Source organism: Enoplosus armatus, chromosome 24 (assembly GCF_043641665.1).
Source record: "Enoplosus armatus isolate fEnoArm2 chromosome 24, fEnoArm2.hap1, whole genome shotgun sequence".
In the NCBI taxonomy this organism is placed as follows: domain Eukaryota; kingdom Metazoa; phylum Chordata; class Actinopteri; order Centrarchiformes; family Enoplosidae; genus Enoplosus; species Enoplosus armatus.
In genome coordinates, this window is record NC_092203.1 from 7252732 (window position 1) to 7265986 (window position 13255).

General features: G+C 43.2%; 1 protein-coding gene across 1 annotated transcript; it reads right to left on the reverse strand.

Annotated features, from left to right (window-relative positions):
- Positions 1-6678: 6678 nt before the first annotated feature.
- Positions 6679-8754, reverse strand: gemin8 (gem (nuclear organelle) associated protein 8). The gene is made up of 4 exons (XM_070930795.1): positions 8705-8754; positions 8557-8610; positions 7947-8286; positions 6679-7797 (listed from the first exon to the last, which is right to left on the reverse strand). The coding sequence occupies exons 2-4, from the start codon at positions 8557-8559 to the stop codon at positions 7538-7540; spliced, it is 603 nt and encodes a 200-aa protein (XP_070786896.1). The 5' UTR covers positions 8560-8610; positions 8705-8754; the 3' UTR covers positions 6679-7537.
- Between the last annotated feature and the right edge of the window lie 4501 nt (positions 8755-13255).

The following is a 13255-nucleotide window of genomic DNA, read 5'->3' on the forward strand; positions in this document are numbered from 1 at the left end:
CACTCTGTCTATATATATATATATAGTTTATGTCCACAAAGGTTCGTTCAACCATGCAACTGAAAGCAAGAAAAATATGTAGCCTTGAAATACAGAAAGCATTAAGTACTTTCATAATGTGGAAAGGTGTCTATGAAACGAGTCAAACTTTCTCCTGCATGCAACAGTTCAGGCGTCTGTCTTATCACGGCATGTTTTTATCTCTTTGGCTATTGATTTATCTGCCTCCATTAGTCAAATAGAAGTGTTTTATCTGTAATGCTGGAAACAGGTCATCAACTTGAGCAAACAAACATACAAAGACGACGGTACACACACACACACACACACACACACACACAAACAAGCGGAGTGTCTCAGCGACGGCTTTGCGAGCCTCCCGCTGTCGCTTTAGTCTAATCCTTGCCATTTTAATGGGCTTCTGGCTTCCTCTAAAAGGGAAACCTTTGGCAGAGAGCGAGATCGAAGCGCTGCACCTTGTATTGTCTTGTCTCTCACCTGGGAGGCTCCTCTCATGTCTCTGCAGAGATAGTCTGTTTGTGCTTTAGTGCGTCTGTGCGTCTGTGTGTGTTTTTGGTGTAAATGTGTGCGTCGAAATCTGGGCCCTTAATCTGTGGTGGTGGTGATGATGACCCAGTTTCACGCCCCCCCCCCCTCCACTCCGCCCTCAACCGTCAGTCGCCAAGGAGACGCTTCCCTCTCATCCCTGAACGTAACGATGCTGACAAAGGTTAGTCCATCTCGAACACACACACACACACACACACACACACACACACACAGAAACAATCTAAAGATAGCAGCATGAATACAAACACTTCTTTCTGTCTTTCCTTACATCTTCCTCCATCCGACAGTCGAAGCAGAAAGCAGACAGTCGGGCAACTTTAATGCAAATTCATGCAAACTAATCCCATCATGCTTCGTCATGATCAGTGCTGCCTGAAACACCTGTGTTTCTGTGTACACTGAATTTACATGCGATTGCAAAGTTTCGCTTTAATGTGTAATTATATTGGCCTCTATTTTCTCTCTCACACACACACACACACTAACACACTCCTAACACCTGAGTGAACGCCCACCCTCCATTGAAACCATATACAGAAATAAAACCAGAGTGAGAGAGCATCTCTGATATTTCTCGCCTTATATACAGGATCTGACTCCTGTCAGTACGGATGGCTTAACCTACACACACCTCCACACACACACACACACACCCCTACACACCCATCCCCCCACCGCCCCCTCCGTCCAGCAATTTATCCGACGAGCCGCTAATCCCGCTGGCCCAGATTTGGTCCACAGTCTGCTCCACATGATGTTATGTTGTCATCGTCATCCCAACAACTGCACACACACCCCACCCCAATCCAAAACACACACACACACACACACATACACCCCTACCCTATCCGCCTCCAAGGCTGCCTGCCTGCATCATGTGATCTCTTTGTGAGTCATGTGACTCAGGAGCTTGTTGCACCTGTGACCTACTGTACTGAACTGCAGCACACGCCAGCAGCAATGTGGGATAAGAGCTGCTTCCATCTACAGTATTCAAGCACACCATGAGTCACTGTGTGGAGGAAACGCAAAAGCAGGGTGGGCTCATCATCTTCATCATCGTCATCATCGTCACTCCAGAGGTGGCAGAGCGGCAGGGGGAGGTGAGGGAGAATGGCATCCCCTGCTGTCTGTGGGTCATGTGTATATATATATATATATATATATATATATATATATATATATATATTCTGCTCGTCGTGATCACATGTATGACTGTTCGCACGTGCCGTGGATTTGAGATGACGCCCCGCCTCGGAGCCTTGTGCATCGCTGCGTCGCCATGGCAACAGGTCCTCTCGACGACGACCGATTCTGACACATCAGAGTTGCCGCTGGGCCGAGCTTAAAATGCTCACATGCAAAAGACAAGCAGACTGTAGCCTAAATATGAAAGCAAATGTGGTGGGTATATTGGAGACATGGATGCATGTTTGAATGTTGAGTTGTACGCAAAAGAGGAAACTGCCTGGACGTCGGGTTGTAGGTCTCTGTGATAGAGTTTGGTACTGGATCCATTGCACCCTATAAGTGATCAATGAAAGCACAAAATTAATTCTGAGACTATCAGGACGATGCTGGAGAGACTGGAGATGACAGAAAACATTTCTCTGACACAGGAGAACAAAGAATGATGCATTCTGCAGTGAAACTACATAAAAGCAAGGATGACATTCTTTAAATTGCTGAGAGGGTTGATTAACGTTGAAAGCCAAGGCTGAACAACACGCGAAACCTGGCCGGCAGGAACAGACCGATGAATCAGTCCACTGCTTTTATCTGTTATGGGAACAGTTCATAACTCTCTGCACCTTTTAACTTTTATTTGTCTGCCAGCCACTCCATCAAGAGCTTGCTGTTCCCTCCCTGTCCTGCAGGTGTCCTCTCACCCTCACCTGAGCCCCCAATCCCCTCATCAACACCTCAGTTTACATGTACCTGCCCCTTTTCCTCACTTCCAAGCCAGACTTTCTTTTGTGTAGATCAGCCCATACGTTAACTTCTGATTTTGTGTCATCTTGACAGCTTTCTTACTTTCTTTTGGGGGAACAGGAAGTCCAAAATGGAGGAAGCTTTTGGAGCTAATTAGCTGTGTTGCAACATTCAGTTGTATTTAACTCTGTCAGAGTATAACTTACTCCCCAACAGAGACATGATGTGTAGACAGCTATGAGACAGGAGTTGATACGTCTTTTAAAAGAACTGTGTGAACATATTTATTCTTTATTGAATTAAATGGTGTACAGGCCAAATAAAGACTAGCGCCATGTGACTGACTCGCAGCAGCCATTTCCCAATTCGCCAAATGTCAGCCTTAATATGACTCTGAGGGTGGAAAGATCAACAGTTATGCCAGTGCTGATACAAGCCCACAACTATCAGCTAACTTAACACTTTTGGATAGTTTTAGTCAGCTGCCCCAGAGTCATATCAGCTGTGTGAGCGAGCAAAAAAAACTCTCATCAACACTTGTCAGCTCCTAATAATTACCGCTTGTTAATGCTGGAGAATGTGCCGCGCAGTCCGGAGCCTGAAAGTTTTCTGAGGCTTTTGGCGATTGACTTTGACACATAATTTGCTTGTGTATAAAGGCAAATATAAGATTGAATTAAGCACTGTTTGCATTAGTTCCAGTCTAAAAATATCAGCTTTCAGCAACTTGTAAACTAGATAGATAGATAGACTATTCTCACGACACTATTGCTCAGTTTAAGTGTTGGTAAGCTGTTATTCTAATCAGGTCAGTGGATCGTTCCACTTTCTCCTTTTCTTCCAGCTGTGTGATCATTTATTCCTTCAGAATAAAACAATCCTTTCAGATCAGCAGCCTTTGAAGTCTGTCTGCTCGACGTTCAGTTGCATTCAGTATCCATTCTGCAGATCAGCGCATAGCAAATCCACACGAGAGGATATGAGTTTCCACACACAGCCGAGACGAACTGCAGCAAAAAGAGAGCACAAAGAGCGAATTCACGAAGGGAGGAGGACGCACTGGGGGGGGGGCGAGGGGACGAGGGGAGGGGGAAATGGAAAGAATAATGATGAAGACAATGAGAGGAGCAGATGCAGATGAAAGACGGGATGATGATGCTGACGATGATGAGACTAAAGTAGCAGTTTGGGGGAATCACAGGCTAAACGGGGGGAGCTGAAAGAAGAGAAGTTTACAATGGCTCTCTGCAGAAAAACTGCTCCGGTTCCCCATCGCAGTAAATCATGTCACTTGGCTACATCCTGTCTGTTCTCAACTTCTCACCGGCCTGAAGGCGATAAACAGCCCTGCTGCCTTATTGGAAACAGATGTTGTGAATGGGAGAAAGAGAGAGATGTAGAGGAGGAGGAGGGAAGAAAAGTAATGGATGAAGGTAGAAATGCTTGGAAGAGTTGGTAGCTAAGGCCTAATGAGATCAATCTGAATGCTACTGGTTTCAGGTCAGAGGCAAAGCCGAATTCCTGCCAATACATTCTGGTCTGATTTCTGAAAAGTTTGACATTTGGCGCGATCAGATCAGTGTGAACAAGCCACATGTGTGTCAAGTAGCTTGACTGGAATAAAAAGATTTGAACCCTTTAACTAAGCTTGACATACACGTCCAGATTCACCTTCACTGCTGTTTGCTTTGTTCTGCTTGGCCTTTCATGCTTGAGGAACTGGTGTTATCAGTGTCAACATCTGTCTGAGCACCCATGTATTAATGCGGTATACTGCACATAAATGTCCGGGTATAACCTTGGGTTTTCATGTCATTTCCTGGACTGCTTTGAATGTTTTTACTTGCACTATAATTTTGGAAGAGAACTGTGTTTACCCAGCTTCAAATGGCATTGCTCTAAAACCGAATTAAGGTGTAAACACTTTACATGTAACTGTAAATCCTTCAGCATCATATTGGTGAAAGTACGCCTTCCCCTGCAGCCTTGTTTAGATAAATCAGCCAAACTGGCAATTTTGAGAGTACTTTGCTTCTAAAATGGGTGTATTTGAGTTCATCTGTTTAAACACACTGATTGGTGATGGACTATGATCTCCATGTACTCTCAAACTGCTCATTCCACCTTTAAAACAGCTTGAAGCAGTTTACTATTGTGCCCTTTGTTTCATTGCAGGAGATAAATATTGATCTTGAGCTCAACCAGATCACCTGGTTGAATAAAGCTTATAAAACACAAGAAATGTGCAAAACCCTGCACTTCCTGCAACATGCACCCACATCTACACAACAGCAACTGTCTTTCGTGTTACAACCTTGTCCAGATTGCTTAATAATCCACAGCGAGAGAGCGGATCACTCCCTCTTAATCCAATCAACACACGCTCTCACATGAGGAGTTGACGTGGGGAGGATGAGGTGAGTGTTTACGCTGAACTACAGTCAGGAAAGCTCACATTTTACCTTTTTAATAGAGGAGACTTTTGCCTGAAAATATCCCAAATGACTCACCATGAATCTGCACTTCTACAGGTGTGAGGTTTTGAGAATAATCAGGTGAGACTCACATTAAAACAGGTGAAACACTTCAGGAAAGGTCTGGAAAGCATATGCAGTAATCTGCATAGTTTGTCAAGAGCTTGCTCCTGTCTTAATCTGTAAAGGCTGTTAACACTGTCCTGACCAGTGCAACACACCCACACAAAGAAATCAAACAATCACTGCACCAGACTACATGCATTTTTTGTTGGATTTTCCTGCTTCTGGCACAGTTTGACATTAATCAGTTTAAAAGAAGCAAACGACACATGGAGGTACTCACACACAGTGTTACAGCTACAGATAGTCGTGAACGAGCGCGCCGGCACGCTCAATTTGAAAGGCGCAAAAGGAAAAGTGATAATGTTGGTATTAACTGACAAAAAGGGTGCAAGAAATTAAGAATGAAACAGGGAAAGTTAACAGACGGTTACACTTTTCATTTGAGCCTTTAAACTGATTAGCAGACATGCCAATGAGAGTCAACGACACCGCATCACACGCAGCGCACGCAGTCAGAAAAGGTCCCTGCAGCTTTTGGAGGACAGCATCCAAATATGAAGAAACCAACAAAAAAAAAAGGAATCTAAAAGTGACCCAGATTCTTGTCCAAGTGTTGAAACGAAAGTAAGAAGTTGCGGTAAAATGCAGGAAATAGTTGACCTACCCATTTTATCTGCAGTGGAAACTGGCCCTGAGACAGAAAGTGACCCGACTCCCAGATGATGTCCACAGGTTGTTTGAAGGGGGGCTGCATGCAAACAACTGGACGTCCCGTTGTGGGATCGGGGGGGCGGGTGGAGGGTGAGGCGTGGCGTCACGGCCGGGGCTGCAAATGGATCAGACTTCATTAATCCAAAACACACTGCCACGGGAGTCCTTTTTGGCTCTCCAGGCGTTATTAGATAAAAAGGAAAGAATTAAAAAGCAAAAACACGAATGTTTTTATGTAAAGGAGTCAAACGGCAGTGAGGAGCAGTGTTATTTATCTTTTCCATTTCCACGTGATATTCTCAATCAGTTAGTGATACCATATTATAATTTCCTACAGTTTGAGCATTGACCTACCAACAAATCTAATTAAGCTCACACGGCATGCAGACTTTCCCTAATGAGTATGAATTATTGTTTTCATACAATAAACTGAATAATAACAGAACAGGAAGTCCTTGTGGAAAGTTACCGGGTACATTTACTCAAGTATCATGCAGTACAACACTTCATTGGGAAATATTGTACTTTTTACGCCACTTCTTTAATTGGCAGCCATAGTTTAATTTGAATATTTTAAGCATGTTGTGCTTTTGAATGGAGGAATTTTTACATTGTTGCATTGGTACTTTTTCTTAATTAGTACCACTATTCACTGCACCAATGTTATACTGATACCAGAAAACTTACAAATGAATACTGAACATACTGACTGAACACGGTTGATATAGTGAGAGATTTCAGGTCCCTGCAGGAAAACCTTCGTGTGGGATCAGAATTGTTTGAATCTAGTAATCGAGTGTAAAAATGCTGAATTAAAACAATATTTTGGATGTTGAAATGAAGCTTAATAGCAGTTAAGAGCCAGACTCTCATTACAGAGAGGTAACCAAGAAATCACTACTGACGAAGCAGGTTTTATCCAGACATAAAACACTTTATTATAAACATTATTTTAAAACACACATCCCTCAGTCTAAAAAAAAAGGGGTGCAGGGATAAAAGAGAATAGTCAACGTCCCTCCTGAGAAACCACATGAGCGGCTTTGAGCCCGATGAAATGTCAGAATCAGAGAGGCACAGTTTAGAAGCAACAACAACAAAATCACTCTTCGTGTATGTTGAAAAGTAGAATATCAGAAGCAGCCATGCGGGAATGCTTCTAAATTTGAACAAGAGGAAGGGGGCTGGAAATGTTTTTGTGGTTAAACCAAGTTGACAGGCATAAGAGGAGCTACTGCAGCATGTAACATCACCGGGCTGGAGGGTAAACAAAAACAGATTAGGAGGAAACACGCAGGCACATGTTGTTTGAATGTATTTACATCACCTACGGGGGCAATTCTACTGTACCTCTGACCCTCAACTGACACTCGTTTTTATTATTTGTGCTGAAATCAAGAGACAGAAACTATGGTGACAAGTAAAACTAGGCAGTCTCTTGGATAAAGGGCAGTGCTGCATGCTTGATCCTGAGTTAAAAATAACTTATGTAAAAGTGTAAAGCCACAAAAAAACATTATGTGCAGCATCAAAATCATAAGTTTTCATCTGGAGCAGCAGCTGACAGGTTGGCGACAGTCGCGTCTGGCTGAGCAGAAGCTCAGCTAATTTATGCAACTTTTTTTTGTGCTTAAAATAACTTTCAACCCTCAGCTAACCCAAACCATTAGCTGTAACATTAGAGTCGACAGCCACGATCCATTACATGACAAAGCTGCCGTCTCAGAGAGATCAGAGCAGGGATTTCCTCCAAATCAAACAGTTTGCAGCTCTGCTCGCAGCCGTCACAGCTTCAGGGGGATAACGGGCCAATACTTGGGCTGTTTGAGGTCACAGTTCCTGTCGAAAGTGAGCTGCATTGCCGTCTCCATGGCCAGGATCTTGGCCGAGTCCTCGCCATACAGCTTCTTCATCTCGGCTCCTCGTCTCTCACCAGGTCGCTCGAAGGGTGGAGCCGCGCTGCTTCGCCAGGAGACGACGTGCAGGTCCTGGTCGGCCGGCACGTAGCGCTCATGCTCCTCGGCCTCCATCTGCTGCTGCTTCTCTGCAAGGACAGATTATTTTCAGACGCATAGCAGGCGGTCTCTTCACTTTATACTAATACTATGATGTCTGATCAAGTGACGGAGATGGGAGACGTTTGGAGACACTCCTCTTTAACTTCCTCAACACCTACACCCCCTGCTCTCTTACTCAGCTCCTCTCTGTGCTTCTCTGTCTGGGCGAAATACTGCCGAAGCTCCTCGCTGATCTCCATGTTGCTGACGTCGCACTCGATCTCGCTGTCCGAGCTGCTCTCCTCGTCCCCATCCCCTCCGTCTTTGCTGCCTCCCTCTCCGGCGTGCCAGTCTGCATAGCGCCGGCGGCCGCCTGGGTGAGTCTCCTGGCGGTAGCCGGGGCCGTACGCGGCCTCCAAGGCCTTTTGGTAGGCACGCCTGTGTCTCTGGTGCCAGGCCATAGCCTGCCGGTAGTGCTGCCAGTAGCGGCTGTACACCGGGCTGGAAAACCTGGACATCACAGAGCTTATGTCCTCCTGCCAATGAGAAGAATCAGTCCAGTTTCATGTTATTCACTGTTACACTTTTTGATTGTTTCCTGGTTTTGAAGTAATTTAAAAAGGTGTGCTGGGCACTTCTGTAAAAAGAAAACCTGTATTTCACTCTAAAGCTTTAATGTGTCACTTCCTGCGGACATAACTCTGTTTACACCAGAGTTTAATGTCATTTAAGGTTAAAATAATAGGGATATAACATCATGTCCAGCACACCTTTACTGCACCATTAGCAGACTTCACCTTCCTTACCATGACTGAGATGCCTGCAGGTCAGTGAATCTCCCTGCTAACTTTGCTAACCTGCTAAATCAGAAAGACACAGAATTACTGATGAGAACAACGAACAAAAGCAGAGTACGTTTAACAGCTGCAGCCTCTGTTGAGATAAAGTACTCACTCTAAAACACAACAGGCTAACTTAGAGGGTTCAGGAGGAGGGAAAAAGACGCGCTGACATCTTGAAAACAAAGATGGACGCGCTCTGGTTTTACAACTTCACCCCAAACACAGAACAACACAACGCGGATAAACACACAGGTGCTACATGTAGCGTAGAAGGTGTGTTTACGTGCTCTCATGAGGAAACATTTACCTGTTTGATGTCAACTTGTTTATCGCCTCATGATGCTTCCTCTGAGGAAATTTCCCAGCAGCCTTTGAGGCACAGCAACATAAATGCTGGCTGCGTGGCGCCACCCAGTGGACGCTAAGCAGACATGCAACACGTTCAAATAGTGGCTCTTTTTTCAGTGGTCAAGTTCATCCTCTTCTTGTATGGGTTTGTGAAATTAAAGTATATTTTTCTGAAGTATTTGCACTTTACTTGAGTATTTCCATTTTATGCAAATTTTTAATTCTACATCTCAGAAGGAAATATTGTACTTTTTACTCCACTACATTTATTTAATACCTTTAGTTACCAGATTTAGATCATTAATATAATATATAATCAACATATAAATTATGATGTATTAGATACCCATAATATAAAGCAGTTGAAAGCAGTCCCACCTTTGCCACCAGCAACACATAATGCATCACAATTTATAATCCACTGATATGATGTATATTATTCTGAAATGTACTTTTGGTACTACTTTTGATGCTATACTTTTGTATTTTTACCCAAGTAACATTTTAATGTAGGGCTTTTGTTTTTTAACTGGTTAAATAAGGTCTCCACAATGTTTTTGCCACCTTTTAATATCTTAAATTTTGACAATCTGACTCAGTTATTTGCAAAATTCAGATTTCTGACAGTTATATCTAATAATAGTTTTAGCTTTTAACTTGCAGCACTGTACGTGTTAGTGCCTTCCTTCTGTCTGCTTTAGGGTGAAGCTATGAGGATGTGGAAGACACATGTGGCCCTCTGGCTGGAGCTTTACATCAAGAAGGAAAACAGGGACGCTCCTCCCTGTCATCTCTGACATGTCTGACTGTGGTCTAATTTGATGGGAGATCTAATCGGTTTATCTGCGCATGCATCTGTCGGTCTCAGTTTCACTCCTCTGGTGTTTTCATATAAGACGTGATTCATAAAAGAACATCAAACATCTTCGTGTCTCTCTGCTGTCTGCTAAACATTTATAATGTCCTACATTTGTAAAACCCAAACTTTAATTTGTATGTTTCCGTATGTGTCGGTATTTGTTTTTTCCCTACAGCAGAACTTTTTTTATTTTATTCTCACTGCCAGTTCTTTCTCATCCCACTTCATTACACGTCCTCTATGTAAAAAACTTAATACCTCCTCTCGCCCCAAAATGCCCAAATGTAACATTATGTGGTGCGAGTATTGCATTGTGATTTTATATTTGGAGAGGGGGTGTACGAGCAGGATAGTTAGCAGAGTGCTGTGAGATATGTTCGACTGTATATCTGGGTCATGCTTTGGCTTGAGGCTTCAAAGCTTTCAGAGGAAATGCAAAAAGACAGATGTGCCTTTTCAAAACACATCTCCTCCTGCAGCGTGTTGTTTGAATGGATGTGTTAGCAAAATGAAATAAGCATTATATCTATTCCAGAACACGGCTTTTCTGTAGTATTGCTTACTTGAATACTCTTGTATACATAATAAATGTGCATTCGTTACGCATGTTATTTAATTTTCCAGGTATGCAGTGATGATGTTATATGAATGTGGCTGTCCTCTCTTCTTTCAATCACCACTAAACTAAACGTATATGAAACAGAAGTTTCAGAAGTCGCATAACTACATCACTGCATGTGTAATAGCTGCTGTTACATGATGGGTAGTTTCACATTTTGTGCACACCTCCGATTCTTATATTTGGCTGCCATGTTGGCTCTTGTGTCAACCAGGTTAAATTATTGTTGATTTTGATGTCTGTCACACAAAAAAAGAGCGAGTAAAAGCCACAACACCCAGACCAGAGTGATAAAAATGAGAGCTGTTACTGAAGCTGTGGTTTCCTTCCTTTTCTTTCCAGAGCAGTCAAATGATAGATGTTTGATATTGAAAGAAATCCTGTCGTTTCTCCTCTCTGAGCCTGATGTCTTTACGTATCCGTGCTTTGCAGATGATGACGATGGAGTGGAAACGTCAGATCAGACAGCAGCTTCTCCTGGATGTCCCGGAGAGGCCGGTGTGTCTTGAATAAAATCAGAGCTTTTCCCTCCACATGTATATATGTGTTGGCTCAGGATTTAATATCTTGTTTGCATCACATGAAGACTCCTGAACTGTGCTTCTCACCATACAACCCTGCTTGCTCTAAACTGTGATGATCTTCTTGCTGCATATGTTTATCAGTCAGCTAACCACAACAGTACAGTCAGTGATGGATCCTGCTGCTTCACACACATCATTTCCACGCTTGTCTCATGACTGCGGTGTAGAGACGCTTGACCTAGTTTCATTCCTCACTTACTTGAATGTATTTAAGCATTTTAACCACAGTCCTGAAACATGCAGCTGTGACCACTCTTATCAAAAACAGTCCGTGTTGCCTCGGTCTTGGATAAACTGTTCTACCTGGTTCCACGTCCTGTGAATCTGTTTAAATCTGCCTGCAAAAAACAATAACAGACAGTGTTTAGTGATGTAAAAACGTCACTGCCATAGTGATGAGTTTAAATGCTCCTTACTTTACACAGGTAGGCAGTAACACCTCTTGATCTGGTGGGGGTGATGGGTGGAGTACCACTTGATTAAATTACTCAACACAATGCCGTGGGAGGAAAAATGCCTGTCTAATCTGACTCCTCTGTTTTCCAGGGACAAAGTCTCTGAGACCAGTTCCTGTGGCTCCTCCGCTTCAGAGGAACACAAGGTGAAGACCAGCAGCAGCAGCAGCTGGGACCTCCGAGGAAGTCACTGTGTTCCTGTGTGAAGGTACGTCCGCATCACGTACCGTCAACGCTCAGCCATGTCCGAAGACTCATTTTATATTTATAATTAATTTGTGCATCGTCAGTCAAAGCCATTAAATGAAATGCTCTCAGGCGTCTTCTCAGGACGTTTCCTCGTCACGGCTGCTGAAATGGAGCCCGGCACCACTGATGGCGACCAGGATCTGGCCCAGTTCTGGGAGGAGATCCCCCAGTCTAAAATGATGGAGCAAAGGTCAGACTGGTGATAACATGACACAGCAGGAAAGAACAGAGGATGAGGAAAACTGCAGCACTAATATTAAAGATGATTTATCTTTTTTTTTGTTCGAACTGTTACATCTTCTGTATTTAAAATCATTTTCTTTCCATTATTTTGCAAACCTGTGAGTCTCGTCCTGCCTAACAAAGACAGTAAATAAGATGTTTTTAAAGGAGGATGACCACAAACTAAAAACACAAAGGCACAAACAAATTCATCTTTATTTTTCAGACATCTCCTGCAGGACGTGAGGCCCGTCCTCAACTACAACACACGAGCGATGTGTAACCATCAGCACAGCATGCAGGCAACGGTTAGTTGTACCAGCCGTGTGGTCATGGGAATACATAGTAACTGACTTTGTACACATTTTTGAAAAGACTTCTCTTGTCACTAATTTGAACCCCTGGTGGTGTTTGTGTGCGGCCCTCAGCTCCTGCAGGTGATGGCCAGCAGCCGTCGACTGGAGCAGAAGTTGGATCGCTGCCTTTGGGCCCAGAAGGTTTTTATTGTCCTGGTTGTGGCCTTGACAGCTTTGTGGGGCTTCACCCTCTACGTCCACTATTCAGCTGGCTACTCTAACTGGACCACGGCTCAAAACTGAGGCACTCGAGATATTGATTTTCTAATATGTGCAGCAGTTGCATCACGTGTTTGTCTGTGAATGAATATTCTTGTTGGTGAATCTCATATTTTTTTTAATGTGGCCTGCAGCATGAATTCTGGACTCCTGGAAGTTTCCATGTTTTGAATTTGTGACGTTAAGGATTTGCATAACCCATTTCATCCTTGTCAAGTCTTCCTTTTGAACATAACACATTTTAGGTAATTGGACGTCCTCAAACAACCTTGAAAGTCGTTGAAGTGCTTCGATTTGCATCCAGTTTTGTTTGGGCCTCTTTTGTGTAGGCAGCAGTAAAAACATTGCATTTAAACTGAGTCCAAGAGGATGCCAGCATCACAGCGCTGTTTAATTTTTTTTCCTTCATTTATTTTAGGAGAGGCCAGCACTTCTCCTAATGAGTGTGACAAAAGTCTTCGCAGGTGGTCTAAAGTGTTAAAATGGCAGGAAGGTGGCTCATTTCTGAGATGGTGAAACTCTCTGTGTCTTATATTTAATGTAACTTCAATCAACAACACAGCGACTGCACATATGAAAAGTTGAACATGTCCAATGTCTTATATGTTCGCTAAGAGACACTTTTTTGTTGATGGATTTCCTTGTTGCCCAGAATTATGTTTTTTTTTTTTTTTTTTTTTATTAAACCAACACAAAAATCAAGAAATACAATAAAATTGCTGCATCACATAATTTCTCTTATAGACAGTAAG

Excerpts from the sequence above, each read along its gene's own strand:
- gemin8 (XM_070930795.1), bottom strand. Across the intron at positions 7,798-7,946 it reads GAAGCACAGAGAGGAGCTGA|AGAAGCAGCAGCAGATGGAG; the intron begins GTAAGAGAGCAG and ends CTGTCCTTGCAG.